This window comes from Aspergillus lucknowensis (assembly GCF_044049455.1).
Source record: "Aspergillus lucknowensis strain CBS 449.75 chromosome Unknown BJX67scaffold_1, whole genome shotgun sequence".
In the NCBI taxonomy this organism is placed as follows: domain Eukaryota; kingdom Fungi; phylum Ascomycota; class Eurotiomycetes; order Eurotiales; family Aspergillaceae; genus Aspergillus; species Aspergillus lucknowensis.
The window spans coordinates 1,198,239-1,220,155 of record NW_027263545.1 but is presented as its reverse complement, the minus strand read 5'-3'; the positions used below and the strand labels follow the sequence as shown (position 1 = coordinate 1,220,155).

The following is a 21,917-nucleotide window of genomic DNA, read 5'->3' as shown; positions in this document are numbered from 1 at the left end:
GGACTTGTGGACTGGATGGTGGGAGGGCAGGCTTCGAGAAGGATTTGGGCAGTGCATTGCAGGTGTGGAGTGGGTATGGAGGGTGTTGCGAACAATGAATCAATGAGCGAAGCGATGAAGTGATTCTGCTATGTGGTCGTGAGCCAGTGGTGGGAGGAGTGGGAGGGAAGGAATTGAAGTATATCCTGGGCTGGGAGATAACATGGGCCACAGGAGCGAGGATTCAAGATGCCAGGGAGCATCATTATGCTTCTGGATTCCGTCTCAGTATGAAAAGTAGATCTATACTATCGCTTCACATCAAAATCCAGTGCTGCAGCATCAGGCATGACGGTCAGGCCGCAGTGCGTCCTCTGAGGGAGACTCAGGGTACTCAGAGGCACAGCAGGGATAATTTTCGTTGAGACTGCTAGTGCTCGAAATTGTTGGATTTTCAGAATTTCGACTATCAATATCTCGATTTATTGTGCGTTTGCTTTCTTGTGTGCTGCATCTGCTGGTCAATCTTGCTGCTCCATATAGCTGTTGGCTCCAGCAACCAGCAACCAGGAACCCAGTAACCACCTCTCCTCCAGTGAGTCATAAGTTATCCAAATAATAACTAATAATATCAGAATATATCCTCCGCGTGGCTCGTCCAGGCTGATCCTGGCTAATCAGCTTGTGCGCTTGCATCGACAGCTTCATTTTTCATCGTTTTCCTCGTCTCCCGATTTCTTTTCTTCCCTCCTTCGCCAACGTACCTTGTTGTTTTTGTTGTCCTTGCTCTTCTCTTCTAGCTTCTTTCCTTCTTTTTGGCTGTGTCTTGATCTTTAATTTTATTTTGACTACGGCCATCCCCTACTCTTATGCTCTGCTGTTGTGTGACCCTGGACTGATTCGACTAAGCCTTCACCGACTCGTCGAGGACCGTTCGATGCCTGGTGTGCATTGGCCTGATACGACTGCCTCCTGTTCGGGTTGCTGAATTTTTTTTCTCTCTTCTGTCTTTCTCTTGGTTTTCAAACCTGTTCACTTTCCCTTTTTTTTTTTTCCTGTTGGCATCAAAAGTTTTAGGCTGCTCCGAAATTTTCCCCTCTGAAACGGTCGTCTGGTCCAACGGAAGTTCCGCCGCAAAATAATTTCTTATGGCCATCGCCCTCCCAGCCTCCTCGGGTCTCCAGGTCGTCATCCGTCCGGCCTCTTTGAACGCCTGGGTCGTGCTGGATGGCCATCTCCATTGCAGACAGCTCCTGTAGCTCGCCCAGGTCTTCTCTGGGCTTTCTGTTGGACCCGGACAAGGTCGATCCGCCGCGTCCTAAGCAGAGCATGTGGCATCGCCTGGGTCTTCGGCGATGGCTTGGCCGCGATGATCGAGATTTTTCTTCCTCTCGCTCACCCGCGAGTAGCGATGGTACTTCCCCCGCGTCAAACGGCCGCTCCAAGCGCACTGATTCTCCACCCTCCAAATCCCACGATAACATCACGCGTCGTCTCTCGCGAAAGGTCGGCGTTGGCCTCCCCCGATCCACCACCTTCAAGAGACAGCAGTCAGAGCGTCGAGACCGTCTCTCCCCCGTCGATCCGGAGCTCCGACGCGCTGTATCGGCTGACCGTCGTACGTTGAGCCTCCAGCGGACCAAGTCCCCACAGTCTGTCGTGGATCCCAGATTATCCGCCCCCGAGGTTCACTGGCGCGAGAACCCGGACCCAGACCAAACCAAGGTTGAAGAGCTGCCACAGCCGAATGAGGACACCACCCAGACTAACGACGTCCGATCGGAATGGGACCCCAACCCCGGGGTAACGGATACTCCCGAGGAGTATCCTCCTGATTTGATCGATATGGAGTTGGAGAGGCGGTGGATTCTCAACCTGAGCATGCACTTTCGAGACCGCTCCGAGAGGGAAAAATTTTTCGTCACCTATGCAGAAGCCCCTAACCGATGGCGCCGCGTTACCATTTCCTGCGATTACCGCGACGCTGAACCAGATTCTTTAGAGCAGGACCTGAAGGAATTACGGTACCAACGAGACAAGTGCGCTCGGGTCTACGAGTCTATTCGCGAGTCACTCAACGACATCCAGTTTTACGATACAGTCACCAACCTGAAGCTAGAAACCCGCGACGGCCGTTTGCACGTCCATGTCACTGAAGACGTGAACGAAATTATCCCTTACCCTCCTATTTCCTCTATCGGACATTTACCTGACGCCCGCCTTATTCCTGAGCGCCGGTTACACTTCGAGGCACACCTGTCCGGCTTCGTATATAATGTGCGGTTGGATGGAAGGTCGTTTATTAAAAAAGAAATCCCTGGACCGGATACCGTCGACGAATTTCTATACGAGATTAACGCGCTGCATGCACTACAAGGTACTCCGAATGTGATCCAGGTCGAAGGGATCGTTGTCGATGACCGACAGGAAATTGTCAAAGGGCTACTCATTAGTTTTGCGGAGAAGGGAGCTCTGGTGGATCTTTTATATGAATACCGTGGAACGCTTCCCTGGGAGCGTCGCGAACGTTGGGCGCGACAGATTGTACATGGGCTCTGTGAAATCCACGAGGCCGGCTATGTGCAGGGAGACTTTACCTTGTCCAATATCGTGGTGGACGCGAATGATGATGCGAAGATCATCGACATCAACAGACGGGGCTGTCCGGTGGGATGGGAGCCGCCGGAGATTGCGGATAAGATCGAGAGCAACCAGCGGATATCGATGTACATTGGCGTTAAGACGGATCTATATCAGTTGGGCATGACGCTATGGGCGTTGGCAATGGAGGAGGACGAACCGGAACGACAGCGCCGACCATTCATACTGGATGACGACTTGCCCATTCCGGACTATTATCGGAGGATGGTTTCTATTTGTTTGGGCCCGATTCCTCGACACCGGCTGTCAGCTAAGGAGCTACTGAATTTCTTCCCTCGCGAGCCTGGAACAATCGATCATGCATCTAGGATGCAACCTCATACGAGCATCGGCGTTGGATTGCACAATGGTGCTTTGCCTTTGTACGACGCTCGCACGGCCTTTCTGTATCCACGCGGAAGACAGATGGGTGGCTTTGGTCATAGCAATATACAAGCTCTCTCTCAGCTGCCCCACGACGGTAGCCTCGGAAGCATTTCTTCCCCAGAAACGGACGGGGCGGTATTGGATCTGGAGGAGCAGGAGCATCACAGAGAATTGACTTGCACGGCTCCGCCACGGATGAATGGAAGACGAAAGACGGACTCGGGGACCTTTGAGCGAAGATCTGTGGACGATGTAACACTTGTGATAGGAGAGAGCCCTTCCGAACCGGAAACCACTCAAGAGACTCGAACAAACAAATCGCTACCCTGTACCCAAAACGAGAGTGACCTCGAAGCTGGCGTCGATTCTCGTTACCGCGCTTCCTTGACTGACCAAGTCGATGAAATTCCATCGAGCTCCGACCCGTTGCCCAACGAACTTGCCAAAATTGGCTCGCTGAACCCTGTGCGCAGCGAATCCCCGGAGTCGTCGAGCACACACGCCAATGTTGCTTTATATCCAATCGGTCCGAAGGCTGGGATTCCATCCTCCGCAGAGGTTTCCCAACCAGTATTGTCCCTTCAACGGTCTGCCCTGCCGATCAACCCGGCCGCCGAATCAGCAACGCAAGAGATAGAAAAAGGAGCCGATATCTCAACATCAAACGTGGCCCCGGAATATTCTCATAATATGCACCCCCAGGCCTACTACCTGAGCGAGTCTAGTCTCCCTATCAACCCCGCCGTCAAGTCTTCCGAGGAAATCACCGATTTACAGGTGGAACCTCTACCGCCCCTAGATGCTCAGTTAGCTCTGGAGTGTACTCCAGGCGATGTCCAGGATTCAAACCCCTCCCTGATGGGCTCTCGGTCGCCCATGGCTCCAACCGCCCGCTTATCAAGGGCTGAGACTTCCAATATTGAGCCGCCAAAATCAAAGACGCACGTTACATGGAATCCCACAGCTGAAACGACCCTGAGCTACGCCCTACAAGCCGCAGAGGATCACAATACTAAGTTGACCGATTCTCAATTACCCGTAAATTCGGCAACCGCATACCTACAGAAGAACGCGGTCAGCCCTGGATCTGACGAGGTAGACCAGCCTGGTATGCCGGTGAACACAGCTCCACCTACCCTCCAGGATCAAAACCGGAGCACTTTTCGAGGTAACTCTCAGTTACCTATCAACCCCGCGACGCAACTTTCGGATGACCTACTTAACTCTGGGATAACTCCTATTGACGCCTCATCCACCGTTTCCTCGCACAATGGCGTTCAAGGCCAAAACCACAGCTCCTTTTTACGCAATTCTCATCTTCCTATCAATCCGGCGGCTAAGCTTCCGGAGAAGGACATTTGCGGCCCAGAAAGAGCAGCCCATGCGGTTCTGGATATCCAGTCGACCCTTCAATCACAGCATAACAATCAGGATACTGGCTATCCCCTAAACGACTCTCATCTCCCCATCAATCCAGCACTCACGGAAAAGGCCCTCCAGTCCATATGACCTAGCAACAGCACCACACTATTACCTCAGCCATATTGCTTGACTCTGAGTCCCATCCTTGGGGCTTGCTTGCGCAATTATCTTGCGCTGTACACTTATTACTTACCTCGCGTTTCAGCACAGTTGCAGCAGGACATGACGGCGAAACATGGAGTTTATTTGCGGTAGCTCATCTCTTGGGACCTAATTCGTTATCTTGCGCTGTTCTTCTCATTTCGATAAAATTTGGATTTCCCCCTGCATTTTCTAGCATATTTCTGGTTTGGAGAGCATGTTTCCTCCTTGTATTTCTTTTCTTTTCTTTTTTGCGTTTTCCCCCTTCATGATGATACACGAGCGGACGGATTGATTGATTGCTTGAATTTCCTAGGACTGTTTCCTCTTTCCGGTTCTCATTCCGCTTTTCCCCCCTATTTTCCTGGTTTCTTGGATTCCATTGTTTCTGGGCGCCTTCAATGCGCGCACAATCGAATATATATTGGGTTGATTTGTTGACTTGATCTCTTCTGGACTCGGCTGCCCACTTATCTACTATTCTTAACAGCGACTGTATTAATCGAACTTTCTTCCCCCTTCGCTGTTCCTATGAATTTCTTCTTTCACTACGTCGTACTACTTGTAGTCCGCCCTAGGCGTCGGCCATGGAATTGCTAAATAAGATCCGGAAAGGAAAGAAGAAACATTTATCTAATATACCCCATAACACCGCAGTCCATGAATCTCTGAACTACGCTCCCCACACCTATCTAACTATCTCCACCAGATATTAATCGTCCCCCGACACAAACTCCTCAAAACTCCCCTGCCATGGCCCTACATCGCCCAGACCCTTCCCAATCAAGACAAGCTTACACTGAGTCTTCGGCTCGTCCGACGGGGTCGGTGGTGCCTCATCACGGATTTCGAAAACGTCCCGTACGGCCTGGATGATTTTGCTTGTGCCGTCTGATAGGGCTAGGATACCCTTTAAGCGGTGGATATCGAAGTTGGGGCGTTTTGCAATCTCGCCGGTGGCTGTCCCTAAAGAAGGCGGGGATGGGAGTATCGAGTCCCAGAGGATGGAGCGCAACCAGGCGTCTACACGGGGGATCTTTGAAGGTAATAGTGGCGGGTGGGTTAGGGCTATTGTTGAGATGGTCTTGCTGGGATGTTAGCGTTGCCAGGGAGAGAGAAGGAGGAGGAGGGAGGGAGGGAGGGGAAAACTTACGGGGTCGATATGACTATGTCCCTTCTGGCTGAAATCGAGACTATCTAGATGGTCATACGCATGTAAGTCTAGGACAACGCCTTCAATCTGTGGTGTGCGGCTGTGGTCCGTTACGTGGATTTTCGCGGCACTGTTTATGGCTGTTACTCTGTCCCGGACGGTTTCTAGTTCTTCGGACGTGACGAGGTCGGTCTTGTTGAGGATTATCACGTCCGCGTGGGAAATTTGCATGTGCGCCATTGAGAGGACGGGCCCTGAGTGGTCGTGGCCGTGGTCATGGTCGTCGGGAACGGTTTCCTCGGGCGTGGGCTGGTCGAGAAGATGGATGATATTCTTTGCGTCGACGAGGGTTACGATTCCGTCGAGATAGATTGAGCTTCCGAGGTTATCGTCTACCCAGAAGATGGGTGCGATGTTTCCTGGGTCTGCGAGGCCTGTCGTTTCGAGGAGGATGTAGTCGAATGTGCCGCGGCGTTCCATTAGAGATTCGATGGCCATGACGCCGGAGTCTCTGTTGCCAGTTAGTATTGCGGCAGGAGCTTAGACTAGGTAATGCAAGATTTGTGCGCACTTCACGGAGCAGCAGATGCAGCCGTTGCCGACTTCAAGCCATTCGGTGACTTCCTGGCCGTCTTGGTTGACTGTCATGGGCTTCTCGATGTCCGTTGCTGGGGGTGTAAGCTTAGATACAAGCTTTTGGAATATTTGAACATACAGTCTCCAAATTCTAGCCACGATTAGCATCCTCTTGTAAGAGCGGCTTCTACTTGAGGACTGGTACCGTTCATGATCACGGCGATCTTCTTGCCATGTTTCTCAGTGAGAATGTAGTTGAGGAGGGTGGTTTTGCCAGCACCAAGGTAGCCTGTAGAATACTCATGTTAGCCGTTATATTGGAGAAAAATGTATGAACACCAAATACTAGAATGAAATCTACAGTATGCTTGTCGTACCCGTCACAAGCGTGATAGGCACGCGTACCTGCGGCGGGAGCTCCGCAGATGATGATAGTCGTTCGGACTCGGGGAGATGGGAGACATCCACAAGCTCGGGGGGAGCATCGTCATCCTCCATTTTAAGCCGATTTATCCCACGGGAGATCCTCTGAATGAGAGTTGTACTGCAGCTGCAGGAGTATACAGAATCTGGGGCAGAGATCGATGATGTTACCAAGAGGGGAAGCATGCAGGGCTTAGGGCTGGTTCGGTCATGACCTCGTGCTCACCGCCCGGCAGTTTACGTCAGTTTATCTTTAGCTCCAGGTTGGCTGGAGAATGGCTGGTCGGGTCGCTATCTCCTCTTCTGCTCCTCTCTGGAGGTTGTCCCCTTCGCCGTCTGATTCCCTGGTCGGTCATTTATTTCTAACTCCCACAGCTTCTTGACAATGGCCGCTGCGGGAGTCTCCCCGTCCAGCTCTCCGCGACTCCCCAGTCCGCCTCCACTCACCGAGGTGCAGATCGGACCCCAGTCACCATCGATGAGTGAGTCGTTCGGCAGCGATGCGGATCTTCAGCTCCTGGGTGTATCTCCGGGCTCAGATGATGGCCCAGTGCGGAGGATACGTCCAGGATCCAAGGCGAGCGAGATGTCCGCAGGACCTCCGTTAGTTCCGCTCTCCCAGGTTAGTAAACAGATCGATGCCGAACCAGTTCGAAGTTCCCCGACGCCCTACTAACCCGGTCGTGTCTTTTGTATAGCTCGACTCCCCATTCCAACTCCAAGAACATCTGAAAGCGCTATACAATCACTACACGCGACCCGAGGGCTCCGACACCGTCGTTCCGATCCAGCGAGAGGTCGCCCGCCAGCTAGCAGAACCTCCCGAGGGCGTTGAACGGTCGCTATGGCTCTACGAACTCTGCCGCTTCTTGACCATGAAAGTTAACAATCTCATTACTGCTTTTTTTGCCGAGGCCCCTCCTTGCTCTTCGCAGACTTGCCCTGAGATGCGAGCGTCGGAATGGCAGTATCTCTGTGCCGTTCACGACCCGCCGAAAGCTTGCTGCGCGATTGACTACTGCTGTCACACCCTGGATTGGGCCACCAATATTCTTACCTCGCCAAAACACTTTCCAAGTCGACTGACACTGGGATCCGAGTCTGGGGGCGGTCCTCAGACCAGCCTGAGGCACCTCACCAACATCTTCCGTCGGCTGTATCGCATCTTTGCGCACGCGTGGTTTCAGCACCGAGAGGTATTCTGGCAGGTAGAGGGACACGACGGTCTTTATATGTTCTTCAAAACTGTTTGTGACATGTACAATCTCATTCCGGAGGATAATTACACCGTGCCGCCAGAGGCCGAGGGCGAGGAGACACATCAGCAACAACAGATGCAGGGCCAGGGCGACGCTCGTCGATTGACGATTCTGCGCAAGGATAATGAACCACTGTTTCCACCTTTGGACCACGCTGAGCCTGCGTCGGTTGGTACTGCCGCCACGACTCGTCGACATAAGTCCAGTCCTTCGATGGGGTCTCGTGTTACAACCATTAACGAGAGCGTGGAGGATAGTGAAGAAATTGAACAATTACCCTCTCCAGAGGCGAAGGAAGCTCCGCCGCAGCAGACCGAACCTCCAGTTGACTCGGCGGGCGCGCCGGTCCAGTCTCCTACTCAAAGCACCGAGTCTCAGGTGACTGTTGCCGAAGTGGAACCAGAAGATGAACCTCCACGAACAAACGAATTGACTGCCCCCGAAGAACAGCAAGAGAACAACCCTGCAGAAACTGTTGAAGAGGAGCCTCATACTCCAGCCCAGCAAGAAGTGAATCCTGAAGCAGATTCTAGCACAAAGCCGGAAGCCGAGCCTCAACCAGAGCCTCAACCGGAGCTCGAACCCGCAAAGCCAGAGTCAGATTTAGGGCCCGATATGAACTCTGAGTCGGAAGAGAGGGCGGATGAGCCTGCCAAAGAAGGTTGACGGTGTGTGGCTATTCTCGTCGCGTGACGTGATGGTACCCTATACTCCCGTACGAGTGTAATATGCCCTTACATTTGGTCTGATTTTTTCAGCTTTCCAGATACAAGATCTTTCATGTAATATATTTACCTACAGAAATAATGATACCCATAGTTGTTGCGTGGTTTATTGTAGACAGCTCCCTTCTAGCCATGAAATTCCGCCAGCCTCCGCTCTCCGCTTCAACTCCAAACCTCTCTCAACACCCCAAGCTCTTTGTACCCATGCACAGCCGCATCCACAACATCCTAGCATTCTCGTAGCTGGACAATTTCAATCTCCATACATGTCCACATCCTCCGCCTCAGACTCTTCCATGCCCCTCAAATTCAAAGGCGGCCCGATCCATTTCGGCCCCTTCCTCGTCACCCCGCAGGTTCGTCATCTCCCCCCCTCGTCCCCAATTCCCTCCACACACACACACACACACACACACACACACAAAACCATAAATAACTCGCAAGAACAGGTCTTCCACCAAACACCGCTCTCCTTCGCCCTCGTGAACCTCAAACCCATCCTCCCAGGCCACGTCCTGGTCTCCCCGCGCCGAATCGTCCAGCGCGTCGCAGACCTCACACCACCCGAAACCGCCGATCTATTTCTCACGGTCCGGCGCGTGGGCCGGATGGTTGAGCGCGTCTACGGGGCGACGAGTCTGAATATTGCCATTCAAGACGGCACGGAGGCGGGGCAGAGTGTGCCGCATGTGCATGCGCATATTATTCCCCGCCGACGGAGGGATTTAAGCACTGTTGATGCGGTCTATGATGCGTTGGATGGGGAGGGAGGAGATTTAAAGAGGAGTTTCAGGGGGAGGCAGAGGGAGGAGGTTTTGAGAGTTGATGATGAGGAGAGGGTTGCGAGGGGGCCGGAGGAGATGGAGGAAGAGGCTAATATGCTTGCGAGGGAGATGGAGAATGAGCCCGTTGATTGATTGAGCTGCGTTGTTGGGTTACGTTGGGAGTTGGTTCGGAGGTTATACCCTTGTTTTTTGTGCAAATTGTTCATGATTAGTGTGTGCATGCATGCTTGTCTAATGCGGGTAGGATGGTATCTAGGTTAGTGACCGACCATACAACGCCTCTAGTTAGAGAATACAATAGAACAAGAGAAAAGGAAAAAAGTACGGTATCGTCAGACATTTCACCATCAACGTCTCAGTCATACGTCACTTCGTCGACCTTCATTGTGACTCACGCGCAGTCGAGTACTCCTGCCGTGACTCCCAGAGGTCCTCGCGTTCCTTCAGGACAGTCGCAGCCCATTCCTGAATCTCAGGAAGATGGATCCTCCTCGCGACACCCAAGAACTCATCCAAGTCGACCTCATGGGTCCGCTCATACTCCACCATCTGCAAAAGCAGCTCCATCTTGTCAACGTCATGCACGAACTGCGCCTCCAGCGTCTCATTCGCCTCATACTCGTTAAAAACCGCGAGAATGCCGTCGCCCGTAATCATCCCCCCCGGTACACCTCGGAGCAGCGACTTCGAGATATACTCCATAACGGCGGCCTCGCGCCGTGCCTTCTCGGTCTTCGTGATGGGGTCGACGGGCGTGATATCGCCGACGAGCGACTCGGCCATGTCGTGGATAAGAGCCATCTTCATGCAATGTGGGAGGTTCAGGCGGGAGGCGAGAGACGGCGGGGCAAGCATTGTCATCACGGACATGCGGTACATGTGGTCTGAGATGGACTCGCCGGAGTTGATGTCGAATCGACGCCACCCTTCCCGCTTTGTGGTTTTCAATCGCTCGAGGAGGTGGAAGAAGGGGACGGGGGAGGTGGAGTTCTCATCAGGAGGGTATGGGAGGGTAGATAGAACTAAAATTTGATTCATTTAGAAAATCGAGCGAGGCAAGGGTTGATTCTGGTTGAACTAACCAGACTGAGGCGTCCAGAGGGGCTCGGAGGGATTTTGGGAGCTCATTTTCAACGGCGGGCTTGTAACTAGGAGGAGCGGAGGGTTTCTTGAGCTGATAAGGAGAGTTGTAGAAGACTGGCAGAGGGAAAGAGGAATGACGAGAAGAGAGGAAAGAAGGAATGGAGAGTTGCGGAGAGAGAAGCAAAAAACGGGGGTGAAGTTTATCGCGGAACCAAACAATGGAGCTCCATCGCTCTCCACGGTAAACATCATCCTCTCCATGGTCTCGCTCACTCCCCACGCCTCATCCTTATCATCTGTGAGGTAAGCGGGCAGCTCATTCTTTGTGACATCACTGACAAGCAGCTTCAAGAAATGCAATCGTCCAAAACCCCGCGCCCAAAACCCCCAAATTGGCCTCCCCAACCCTCCCACACCATCTTGATCCGCAACCTCCAGATCTTAGAGCTCGATCAACTCGAGGACTGGCCCGGGGTCACGCTCCGAACTCTTTCTCCGTCTTCTCAAAACCAACGCCAGCGAGTTAAAGCCGTCGAATGGATTCTATACCGTCTGGTTGCTCTCTGGGATCCAGAGACCGCTCGGGATGTAGGTTCCGCCATGTGCTCATTTCATTCTCTTGTAACGAATGGAGATGAGCTGAAAAATGCCTGCTTCAGAAACTCCGCCCGTTCTTCCCTCCTCTGGAACCTCTCCAGTCGGTCAACCTACGAGCTGCCCTATTCCGAGTGCTATCCGATTTGAAGAAGAACGGTGACCTCGGTCGTGAGACAATCCTGCGGAAATCTATGCTCGACGACTGCAAGGGGGAGAAATTCGACGAACTTCTGGCTGTCTTCTCTACCAATGTGGTGCGGAGGAGGAAAGTCCACGAGCGTAACCCCGCTCTCGATCTGTCCTCAGCAGCCGGCCTGACGCCACAAGAGTACCCTCTCCTCCTGCCGCTGATTCTTGCGCATCGGGTCTCACTAAGGACATTTGGGGAGCGCCGGGATCGCGTGCGGGATACCCACGAGAAGTTTTTACAACTGCTGGACAGAAAGAAGGAAGAACTGCGCTCTCGCCCTTCCCCTGATACTCATGCCTGTATCGTTCAAGAAGCTGATTTAGAAGGCGTCACCCGTGAGGTTAAGGCCAATTGGCAGGGGAGTGTGGAATGGGCCGATGCCTTACTTTACGGCGGGGTTAGCAGTGGCCGTGATGCGTTTCTAGAGCTGCCATTTGACAATGCCTGGTCGCAGGCAAAAGAGTCGACAATTGACGAGCTCCGTACCACTACTTCCCGGCCAGATCTGGTCACAGACCTTGAAAGCCGTGTATTGCGACAGAGGGCGCGTTTACAAAGATGGCACCACTATAGTGCGTCTTTCAAGCGCCCCGAAGCAGGGTCACCGTCAAAACCTACAGGCACAACTGCACCCCAGTTAGCCTTTCGGGACCATCAAACCCTCACCGTTGCCAGTATCTCCAAGGATGTGAGACAGCCTACTGGTCGGGGCCCTCCCGCAGCTAGCGACCAGGCCCTCCTCCTCTCGATCTCCGAAGCAATGGAGCGTATAGATGGCCCTTCGTCGGAACGGCGAAACCCACCTACCCCCATTCCGGAACCGGAGGAGCCAGAGCTCGAGACTGAGCAAAGGCCATCAAGACCCATACCGTCCATCGCACAGATTGAGCTATTTGAACACTCAGAAACACGCGAAAGTACCTCTGACGAGACTACAAATTTGGAAGATACCACCGAAGATCCCATCGAGAGCGAGCCCAGAAAACCCTTTACTCTCACTGAACGCACGCGCAAATCCATGTCCCTCGTCCCTCCTCCGCGCGAACCACCCCATCCAAAACAGCGCTCCCGAAAGTCTCGTGTCTCCTTCCCTGTGAATCAATTCGACACACCTCCGAAGGCCGCCATGAGCGATTTCCCTAGCCGCGCATCAACACCGCGTGACGAGCTATTCGACGACCAAGCTGACTACGCGAGTGTATTCAAATCTCGCCCGCGTATTGCGCTGAGTCCTGTTACCTCGCCTGCGGTGCATGTCAGTCCGATTGGACAGTTCGATCTCAGTGCAGATGTAGATTCGGAGGAAGCCAGGGAAGATCTAGATTACGTTGCTATGGGTTCACCTTTAGCCTCAAGGAGGAGGTATTAGCCTGTTCTTGCTTTCAGTTCGTACCTGAGAGTTTCAAGATATTCGAACTTTTAGCTCTCTCCCTATACACCATCGTTCTAGAACATGATAGATTACTTAATACTATACAGAGTCGCCAGCCGCCTGTTCTAATACTATTTCATATCATGAAATCCGCCCTTGGTGCCATACCTTTCCTCCAAGACCTGAACTCCGAAACGTAAACCAACCTATTATTTAGCCCTATCTGTATTGCGAGTGCGCCGGCGCTTTCGCGGTGGAGGGGATTCTTCCTCGCTGGAAACAGAAGAGAGTGACAGCTCCTCCTCCTCCTCTTCTTCATCAGAAGGAGTAGGCGACCCGTCCCGAGCAATTTTCGGAGCCCGCCTCAATGGAGGCTTTCTCTCATCCACAATTAAATCCCCATCATCGTCATCCGCATGTCCACCAAGAAGAAAGCCGCCACCGCGGTCAACATCGTAATCCTCTTCCTCATCAACTAAACCAACTGGACGCTCTCCGACACCGACAGCTGGTGTCTGTGTCCACACCTTCCGACTCGCAAACGGATTATGAGCATCAGGCAAATGATGCCTCTCGTCTTCGGTATATTCTTCCCTAAAACGCTGAGCGATTCGCAACCCGAACAGGAATTTCCGCCATGTTTGGAGGATTTTGGCTTCCGCTTTGCGTTGTTCCTTTTTGCGTTTTTCCTCGTTCTCGGCGCGCCAGGCGTCCTTGACGAGGTCTTTATTCTCGATTGCGACGACGACGCCCTCGATAACGGGGACGGCCATCTGCGAGCCAAATTCAAACCCCGTGACGGCTTCGGCGTAGTCGATTCCGAGCTTTTTGCAGACGCGGGCTGTTCCGGGAAAGGGAATGTGTACGGCTCCCTGTGGAACCATGCGCGGAACGAAGCAGTCTATATTGCCATAGTCGTTTTTCGGAATGATGCCGTCCACGATGGGCGGGGGGATGATTTCCTGGGTTTGTTCGTAGGAGTATAGGCCCTGCAGTGGCTTTTGGCCCGTTCGCCGAGCCTGCTCATCGACTTCACGTTTCCGGAGCAGTGTTACGGCGCGGATGGGTACGCGTTTAAGCGGGGCTGCAGATGCTCGAGGCTCACGCCCTTCCTTGTGCCAGCTTTCGGCAGACTGGCATTTTACGACGTCGGAGCGGCGGTAGACGTTTTCTGCTTTGGGGGTATCTGTGCCCTTAGTCTTGGCTTTGTTCTTGCCACCAGGGATGAAAGTGCGGACGGGTTGGGCGCCTGGCCGGAGGGCTTCTTCGCGACGGAGAAATCGTTCGAGGACGAACTCGGTAGATGTGCGTAGGCTCTGTAGAGTATCGATAGTCTCGTTGGTTGGCTTGTTTTTGGTTGGACGGTTGGGAACCAGATCATTAGCATCTTCGATGTCGTCGACGGCAGTGCGATCTTTGTAGGGGCGTTCGTAGGCACGTAGTAGAGTGCGAAACCAGTCCAAGGGGTTGTCGTCTGGCCCTTTCCTCCCCAATCGAAATCCCTTTGTCTTCCCGGGCCACGTCCGTCGGCGAAGATATCGTGTTGTGACCTCTTTGGCAGACCTGTCGGCTGAGAAAGCAACGACGTAGCATATCACCTCCTTGGCCTTCTCAGCCTTGGCCCCGCGAGGTTCCAAGGCTGATTGGAGCTCTTGGGTAGCTGCCACAGAGTTTGGGAGTACTAGCGGATCAACAGATACGATCTGGTGAGTAACTGGAGAGGCCACCTCAGTCCAGTAGATGGGAAAAGGGAGGTCATGGTCGTAGCGCTGGTTTTTGGGCTTGCGAGGCGGCTTGGCTTCTTCCTCCCCTTCCTCATCATCGCCGCTATCAACAAGGTCTTCGCCGCCCGTTCCTGGTTCAGTTGCGGCCTTGAGTTTCCCCTTGTGATTCGGGGCTGCGTATGAATCTGCCTTTGTCCAACCGAAACCTAAAGGTTGTAAACTAGCCACAAGTCGAGCTTCGATGGAGAGAGCACGAAGTAGTGCTGTGAAGAGCTGCGCGCCAAGATCGCGAGAGCCCTCCATACGCTCAGCAGCCTGACGGAACTCTTCAACTCCGATAACTCGCTCACCGAATCGCTCCGGATCGTGGTCGTCATGGTTAAAGGAGGCAATCTGGGTTTGGAGTTGGGACATGGGCTGATATCCATGTTTCCGAAGTCCAGGAGCAGTGATTTTGAACTTGCTCTTCCAGTATGCGGCGAGAACACGCAATAAATGTATGATGGGGTCGCCATTGCTCAGATCGGGCTGACCAGGTTCCTGACGCGAGGAGTTCTCACCCCAGTCGCGTTGTTGTGACTTAGTCGACCGTTTCTGCTTCCCTTTCTTCTTTTGGGGCAGCTCCTTGAGAGGCTCTGCGGGTTCAAGCCCAGAAGCGCGACGCCATTTCTGGACTTCCTTTTGGATCGGCGGCGGTAATTTCTGGCGGAGAATGTCGTGGCATTTTGAATCGTTGGCCCAATTGTTACGCAGGGTATTATGCGCAAGCAAGCACTGGACATGCAATCGATGGATCAGAATTCGGATCTGTCGTTCTATCTTCGATGGCGCTTTCTGACCTTGGAGAATGTCCTCTAGATGCACCTCATTCCGGTCCAGAGTCAACTCGAGGTTCTCTTGGGGAGAGATGAAGCTGGGGGCGGGGAGGGCGGATTTGATTGCATCTTCCCAGTCGACTTCCTCTGAATCTGTGCTTTCGGCATCGGAGGCTTCCTTCTGGTCATTTCCCTCTTCTTCACTGACTTCATTCTCAAACTCGGTAGGAATGGGGGTCAAGTTGGAGTCGGAGATGGGTGTTAGAGAGGAGCTGGCGGAGGGCGGAATCGCAGGAGTGGATAGGGAGGTCGCATGTCGTTTGGGAGAGGGAGGTTCCTCGGAGAGCCGTCTAGAGGGTATGAAAGGGGGCATCCAGCAGATGAGGATGAGGAATGGTAATGGACTGACAACGGATGGAAGATTGCATCTGATGGAGACACTGGGAGATGGAGTGCCGAGGCTTGGGGATGATGAAATCGGGGGGGATCTGAGAGCAGAGAGAGATATTCGTCAGTCTGCCCCTCCTTCTCTTTCTCTTCCATTTGCCCCTCAGTTATTCTACCTTCTCCCATAATTACAATTTCTATGATGGACTCTGTTAAGCTCTTTTTCTCGTCACCCCGATTTGCCGTTGCCGGAGCCAGCAGTGACTCCAGAAAGTTTGGCTACAAGCGTACGGGGCCGTCCTCGCAGATGCGATCGTGTATCCTGACTCTACTGACTCTTGCAGTCCTTGCCTGGTATCATCAGCATTCCCTGCCAGTCACCCCTTTGAATCCGCGCGTCCCCAGCATTGAACTGTCGCCATCGCACTCTTATAAGACGGTCGCATCCCCTTCGGGCCTGCCCTCCCCCGCGCAGACTTCCTTATCTGTGGTGACAGCCCCGGCCGTTACCCTTCCTCTCCTACAAGAAGCTCATTCGGTGGGTATCCCCGCCGTCTGGTTGCAGCCAGGCACCTTCAACGATGCGGTGCTGGAATTTGCGCGGTCGCACTTTGAGGCAGTGATAGCGGGGGATGGAGGCCGTGGATCAGAGGGATGGTGTGTGTTAGTAGACGGAGAAGAAGGACTTGAGGCTGCTGGTGTGAAGTGGACGACGCAGAGATTGTAATACCTTGATCTGAAGGTAATATGCCTGAGATGTTGAGGTTGTTGAGTTGTTGTTATTTGGGTGGCTGGGGTTTGTTGGCATTTCTTTCGTTTTGGAGAACCTCCGCCATTTTCTCCTCTTCCCATCAACATCATCATCCAACAGCCTCTTCGCTCTTTAGAACCCAACCACTCCATATCACATGAGTTAATGAATCAATAACTGAGCTTATGATAAATGATCATGCAATCCTCCTCCTTCCTCTTCGACTCGCCCATCCCTCCGCATCTCGATCTTGTCGGCGCTCCCTCACCTCTCTTCCAGGTCCCTCCCACTCCCTCAGCCTCATCTGCGTTATATCGTTCCATCTCGGTCTCCCATCATCGTAAAAGGGGCCATCCAGAGTCCGATCATAGTCGCATCAAGGTCATCCAAACAGCTCATCGCCCTCCGCCTCCGGTGCATGACTTCTTCGCGGACCTCGACGAGTCTTACGGTCACGAGGATCATGACTTCCACCGTCCCAGTCGGTATCGTGACTATCCTCGAACCCCTCTTGACACGAGCCTCACAAACTCCGGCAAAGAACCCGATGACTTCAGTCGTAAACGCTGTCGGCGGGAAGATCCTTCCCTTCTCATCGCTGCCTCACCGTCCTCGGTAGACGAGAAGGCCCCTGCACCCGAACAAATGCCGACCGTAGCTGGGCCGCTGCGATGGAGCCGCGCTGTGTTGAATGTCGTTGGGAAAGTTTGGGATTTCTGCTGGTCCGGTCCCTTCCACGGATTTTACGCCGGTGGTGGACGAGGGTACGCTCTCAACCCTCCCCAAGCTTCCGCGGTGGAAGCCAACGCAAATCACATCCAAACACCTCATACTCCTATATCTTCACCTTCGTCTGTTTTAATTCCTTCCATTGAGAAAGAAAACATCTCTGTTCCCGGCGAATATCCTCCAGACGCGGGGGAGGGAGACATCCACAGAAACTGGGTTATGGTTTCTCCTCGCGAGGGTGTGGCAGTGGCAGGTCGTAATAACCCATCTGCTCGTCCTCGTTCACGACGAGCCCATGTTTCCCGCAGCCGTGTTGTTCATCGCCGTAGCCCCTCAAAACGAGCACTCATCTCCCACCCCCCGTCGAGCTTCTCATCCCCCGCACAGCCCCACGAAAGTCCGGTTTCAGTGCAAACCCAGCGCTACCTTGCACAGCAACGTCGACTAGAACGCGAGGAGGATGCTAGTCTGCGTCGTTTAAATCGACAATTACAAGCCATGATCCAAGAAGGGAAGCAGGCATTAGGAACACGCGTTGAAGTTGACGATGTGGACATGGAAGACTGAAAACCGTCATTACTCTGCTACACCTTATACCCACACCCACTCACTTTGTACCTTTGTGATTTTCAACTACTGTTCGGACTACTTCCGGCTCTTGATGACCCGATAACGAGACATGACCATGACAACAACAGCCACGAATCCATATGCTTTATCCTTACTTGCAACTTAACGAAGCGATAATACCTTAGCGATAGCCATGAGCACAAAACAAGCAAACGCTGAATGATTATGAACATCAATATCATCGCGCACAGAACCTCCATCGTATCACACCGCGTATCATCTCTGCCCGAGCGTATTCAATGCTCGCTTAACTGTTCCAAGCCCCCCTCCCCCAGCAACGGCAGATTCGCAGACCTAAGGAATCCGCTGATACCACCCGCATTCGATAACGCCTCGGGCAATGTCCCGCCCTGTAATTGACGCGGAAGGGGTCTGTTCGCGCTTATAGCCTGGCGTTTCAGACTCAGGTCAGCCCTCTCTCGATTATACTATCGTAGGATATGCAATTTGGAGACTCGACTGAAGGAAAAGAAGAAGAGAAGAAAACGAACTGATTTCAATGATACCGGAGCCGCCATCCCAGCCATCATAAAGAGAGGCACGACGAACGTGGAAAGGGCAAGCTTCATTCTGCAGGTGCCTTATTTCTGTGCCTTGTCTCGTTGACGTCTACCGCTTCGTTTCGTAGTATCTGTCTGGCGACGGCGTTCAAAAAAGGTATCAAAATACTGGAGCTGCCTGTCCCGGATGTAGGGTATAGGTCTTGAAAAGTTCGAGGTGGCAGGTCCCTCGTTCCTCGGGAGGGGAATGGTTTGGTCCTACCTATGTATTCTCCTCGCGGCAGTATGCCCTGCATTCTCGGCATGATCTTATCCCTACTTTCGCATCGCATTCTTCACGTCGATTTGTTCGGGTCGGAGGATGTTTGAGAGGCGCGTCTCGGGTTGAGGAAGGGGGATCTCTAGGTTGTCTTGTTTGATGAGATGCTATTTAACATTGGCAAGACGTAAAACTAGGGTTAGATCGTAGTTGACCATGCCCAATGGCTAGCAACACTTGAATCATTGAGAACCCCGAATGAAACAAGGAACGGATTCCGCCGCTTACGCTTCATGCTTCGATTCGCGAGATAAATGTATTTCTTGACTCTTGTCGTCACTAATTATCAAACGGAAGGCCAGCCTCCTTCCGAATCGCCCCATAAACACCCGCAATATCCCCCTTCTCCCCCTTCTCCTCCTTAACAACCTTCAAATAATCATCCGTCACCTTCGCACTCTTAAGCGTCACCCCCGCTCCCTCAGCAAGATTAGCAGCATGCCGAAGATCCTTCCTCGCAAGATCCACCGCAAAAAGCGGCTCCTCGCGCCGATAGTATTCCCCCGTCGTCATGCGCTCTGCATACTTCGCAAACGGCCCGGGGAACATCGTAGCAACCCACTGCTGGAACACGTCTCTCCCCAGGCCGGATTTCTCAGCGGCAACGAGGCCCTCGGCGAGCGTTTCGACGGTGTTCAGGATGAATGTGTTTCCGAGGACTTTGAGGAGCGAGGAGCGGCCGACGTCCGTCTCGCTTTCGGGCCCGAGGTCGATGACTGCTTTTGAGGTTACGTCGACCAGGAAGGGTTTTATGCGGTTTATGGCGGTTGGCGAGCCGGCGGGGACAACGACCATTTGGCCTGCGTCTGCGGCGTTCGGGGCGCCGAAGACCGGGCAGGCGATGAAGGAGGCCCCGTGCGCGGCGAGGGTGGCGTGAATGCGGCGCGATGTGTCTGGGTGGACGGTGGAGCAGTCGACGATGATCTTGTCTTTGAGCTTGACGGAGCTGTCTGAGGTGATGGTGTTGATGATCTGGTCGAGGGCTGGGTCATCACCGACGCAGATGAAGGTGATTGTAGCTTCCTGGACAGCCGCGGAGAGGGAGGAGGCAACGATGGCTGCTTGGGGTTTCTCGGCCACAATTGACTCTGCGAATGCGGTTGCTCTGGATGTTGTTCTATTGTAGAGAATTACGGGAGATGTCTGGGGGCCTTTCAGGGCGATATTGCGGCTCATGCCCTGCGTTTGTTAGCTGTTGGTTCTCCCCGCGTTGTTGTTGAGGGGCAGGGTAACATACCCGGCCAATGTTTCCCAGGCCAAACCAGGCTACTTTCTCAGAAGCCATGATGAGTAACTTGTCGTTATGATGTTCAGAACCTAAGCTAGCGGCGGTGTGAAGGTGAGAGTTGGATATTCTGAGTGAAATCGGGTCTTATATACCTCGCGGTTGAGAGATTAACCGTTGCTTACAAACAGACGGCCTCGAGTCATGTTGATCGCATCCACTCAGTTCCTGCTTAGAAGCTTATTTTCTGAGCCAAGATGAATGATTAATGAGATCGAAAGAACCGACTTGATCCCATTCCTAGTACAGAGTTACGACAGGTTGGTTCCATGGACATGGAGAGCCCACCTGGTGACGCCCTCATCCCCATACATCACAACTAATGAGTTAAATGGTAAGAAGTGCAAGCACCTTCAGCTGCAGGTAGTCACAGGTCCCCTTGAGAGCCGTCCAGAGCCGTCCAATATCTACCCTTCCATCACTGCAACCATCTTCTCGTATGCAACAACCCGTCCGTCCGAATCCGCAAGCTTTGATGCAATCGACCTCGCCTTCTCCCGCATCGCTAAGGATTCCTCACTATGCAAAACACGGATGAACGCTCTTCCCAGTTCAGGTCCATTGATAGCAGGTGCACTCGTCTTGCTCCCCCAAACTCCCACTCCCAGATACTCCACGCGCACGGCATAGTCGTAGGTGTCGTACCAAACGGGAAGTATAATCTGTGGTACGCCAGCCCTAAACAGCATTGCTTAGCATCAAACCTCTTGTTCTCCCTTTCTGGGTGAGGGTGAATTACCGCATGGCCTCGTTGTACGAGTTCGCGCCGCCATGATGAACCACACAGCAAACTTGTCCGCTCTGCAGAATGCAAATCGGCTCAACAGGCAGCCACTCCTCGACGCGCACGCGCTCATCGAGCAGCTCATCAAGTATACCCGGGAGGGCTACGGAAATCCAATCGCTAACATCCTCCTGACGGTCAGGCTTCAGTTTCCAGAGGACCTGTATGTCTGGCCTGGCGTCCAGTAGGATGCGCAAGCCACTAGCAAACTTTTTCGCATGCGCCCTGCTAAAGCAAACGTTTGATCCGAGGTTCACGAGCACGGTGGGACGCTGAGATAGCCATTTAGCTAGATCCGGGCTCTCCTCGCTGATTGGGAGGGAAGGCCGAAGGATCGGTCCGCACATGCTAATATTCTTCGGAACGAAGCTGGGGAAATCGAGCTCGGCTCGCGACGCGATGAGCAATGGAACGTTATGTCCTGCGGAGGGCAATAGGATCGGGAGCCCGCCCTGGATCCCTTCGGCATGGCGACGTTTATTCAGTGCCTTAATGTCGGGTGACCGGATGACTTTAGCACCGAGGGTGAGGGCGAGGAAGGCATTTGGAATGACGTGCTTCCATGGTAGAGGGAATGAATATCCAGAACATAGACTATACCCGCCAATCAGTCAAAGCACAAAAAACGACGGGTAGATTCTCACATTGGGTACTTCCAAAGGTTCCCAAGCATAGGCTGCACAACGTGATCTTTCACAGAGTTTGGACCCAGAATGACATATTTACACCTTAGCATGCAACTCGCATCAAGACCTTGCGAGAAGAAAGGATCCACCGCAATGAGAGAAGGCTGCAGTTTCTGAATGATCTCAACGCAGCTGTGGTAGGTCTCTATGTATTCGTCTGGGGTCCACGGCATCATGGAGTTCACCAGGTAAGAGTACGCCCGAAGAGCGCCATAGAAGCCGATGTCATGGACGCCAAACCAGTTCGTGTTTCCAATTCTGTCCATGGCTGCCTTTATCATAGATTTGCCAGTGATGGTGTGGAAGGTTGCTGTGTTGTTCACCGACTGTGCTTGGCTACCCGCGCGAGCATTCAGTTGGTAGATTGCAGGCTCCAATGGTGAAAAAGAGGCGATATGAACAGAGTATGATTGACGGGTGAGAAACTCGTGGGCGACAGCTAGGCATACCGTAGCCTGGCCCAACTCGCTATTGGTCATGAATAGGATGGTTGCCTTTGCCATGCTTGAGGTGGAAAAGATAGGATGGGTGTTGACGCAGGGAGATGAAGAGATGGGGGGAGAGTCTCTTATATA

The 21,917-nt window shown here is 53.0% G+C and overlaps 10 protein-coding genes across 10 annotated transcripts; 6 read left to right on the top strand and 4 right to left on the bottom strand.

Moving 5' to 3' along the window:
• The first annotated feature begins 1,021 nt into the window (after nucleotides 1-1,021).
• BJX67DRAFT_340087 (protein kinase family protein) lies at nucleotides 1,022-5,118 on the top strand. The gene has a single exon (XM_071027746.1). It carries the CDS (start codon nucleotides 1,207-1,209, stop codon nucleotides 4,513-4,515), a length of 3,309 nt encoding a protein of 1,102 aa, XP_070891655.1. The 5' UTR covers nucleotides 1,022-1,206; the 3' UTR covers nucleotides 4,516-5,118.
• A 9-nt stretch (nucleotides 5,119-5,127) lies between these two features.
• Nucleotides 5,128-6,880, bottom strand: BJX67DRAFT_15062 (CobW family GTP-binding protein). Its single transcript, XM_071024794.1, has 6 exons — nucleotides 6,676-6,880; nucleotides 6,504-6,587; nucleotides 6,438-6,449; nucleotides 6,294-6,390; nucleotides 5,723-6,233; nucleotides 5,128-5,653 (listed from the first exon to the last, which is right to left on the bottom strand). The coding sequence occupies exons 1-6, from the start codon at nucleotides 6,794-6,796 to the stop codon at nucleotides 5,282-5,284; spliced, it is 1,197 nt and encodes a 398-aa protein (XP_070891654.1). The 5' UTR covers nucleotides 6,797-6,880; the 3' UTR covers nucleotides 5,128-5,281.
• Nucleotides 6,881-7,007: 127 nt separating this feature from the next.
• BJX67DRAFT_15047 (Mob1 family protein) lies at nucleotides 7,008-8,820 on the top strand. Its single transcript, XM_071024793.1, has 2 exons — nucleotides 7,008-7,343; nucleotides 7,420-8,820. Exons 1-2 carry the CDS (start codon nucleotides 7,107-7,109, stop codon nucleotides 8,644-8,646), a joined length of 1,464 nt encoding a protein of 487 aa, XP_070891653.1. The 5' UTR covers nucleotides 7,008-7,106; the 3' UTR covers nucleotides 8,647-8,820.
• A 38-nt stretch (nucleotides 8,821-8,858) lies between these two features.
• BJX67DRAFT_14989 (HIT family protein) lies at nucleotides 8,859-9,747 on the top strand. Its single transcript, XM_071024788.1, has 2 exons — nucleotides 8,859-9,061; nucleotides 9,155-9,747. The coding sequence occupies exons 1-2, from the start codon at nucleotides 8,972-8,974 to the stop codon at nucleotides 9,620-9,622; spliced, it is 558 nt and encodes a 185-aa protein (XP_070891652.1). The 5' UTR covers nucleotides 8,859-8,971; the 3' UTR covers nucleotides 9,623-9,747.
• A 124-nt stretch (nucleotides 9,748-9,871) lies between these two features.
• Nucleotides 9,872-10,618, bottom strand: BJX67DRAFT_376471 (HD domain-containing protein; the record flags this gene model as incomplete). The annotated part of the gene is made up of 2 exons (XM_071031882.1): nucleotides 9,872-10,512; nucleotides 10,573-10,618. The coding sequence occupies 2 exons, from the start codon at nucleotides 10,616-10,618 to the stop codon at nucleotides 9,872-9,874; spliced, it is 687 nt and encodes a 228-aa protein (XP_070891651.1).
• An 83-nt stretch (nucleotides 10,619-10,701) lies between these two features.
• BJX67DRAFT_15039 (uncharacterized protein) lies at nucleotides 10,702-12,835 on the top strand. The gene is made up of 3 exons (XM_071024791.1): nucleotides 10,702-10,871; nucleotides 10,926-11,161; nucleotides 11,233-12,835. The coding sequence occupies exons 2-3, from the start codon at nucleotides 10,928-10,930 to the stop codon at nucleotides 12,727-12,729; spliced, it is 1,731 nt and encodes a 576-aa protein (XP_070891650.1). The 5' UTR covers nucleotides 10,702-10,871; nucleotides 10,926-10,927; the 3' UTR covers nucleotides 12,730-12,835.
• Nucleotides 12,836-12,846: 11 nt separating this feature from the next.
• BJX67DRAFT_340079 (Rad4 family protein) lies at nucleotides 12,847-15,735 on the bottom strand. Its single transcript, XM_071027745.1, has one exon. The coding sequence runs from the start codon at nucleotides 15,642-15,644 to the stop codon at nucleotides 12,942-12,944; it is 2,703 nt and encodes a 900-aa protein (XP_070891649.1). The 5' UTR covers nucleotides 15,645-15,735; the 3' UTR covers nucleotides 12,847-12,941.
• On the top strand, nucleotides 15,736-16,518 carry BJX67DRAFT_340076 (CoA-binding protein). Its single transcript, XM_071027744.1, has 2 exons — nucleotides 15,736-15,945; nucleotides 16,003-16,518. Exons 1-2 carry the CDS (start codon nucleotides 15,858-15,860, stop codon nucleotides 16,383-16,385), a joined length of 471 nt encoding a protein of 156 aa, XP_070891648.1. The 5' UTR covers nucleotides 15,736-15,857; the 3' UTR covers nucleotides 16,386-16,518.
• On the top strand, nucleotides 16,494-18,202 carry BJX67DRAFT_15042 (uncharacterized protein). Its single transcript, XM_071024792.1, has one exon. The coding sequence runs from the start codon at nucleotides 16,602-16,604 to the stop codon at nucleotides 17,703-17,705; it is 1,104 nt and encodes a 367-aa protein (XP_070891647.1). The 5' UTR covers nucleotides 16,494-16,601; the 3' UTR covers nucleotides 17,706-18,202.
• A 664-nt stretch (nucleotides 18,203-18,866) lies between these two features.
• BJX67DRAFT_369251 (uncharacterized protein) lies at nucleotides 18,867-21,845 on the bottom strand (the record flags this gene model as incomplete). Its single annotated transcript, XM_071030735.1, has 5 exons — nucleotides 18,867-19,766; nucleotides 19,825-19,881; nucleotides 20,322-20,550; nucleotides 20,612-21,250; nucleotides 21,301-21,845. 5 exons carry the CDS (start codon nucleotides 21,843-21,845, stop codon nucleotides 18,867-18,869), a joined length of 2,370 nt encoding a protein of 789 aa, XP_070891646.1.
• Between the last annotated feature and the right edge of the window lie 72 nt (nucleotides 21,846-21,917).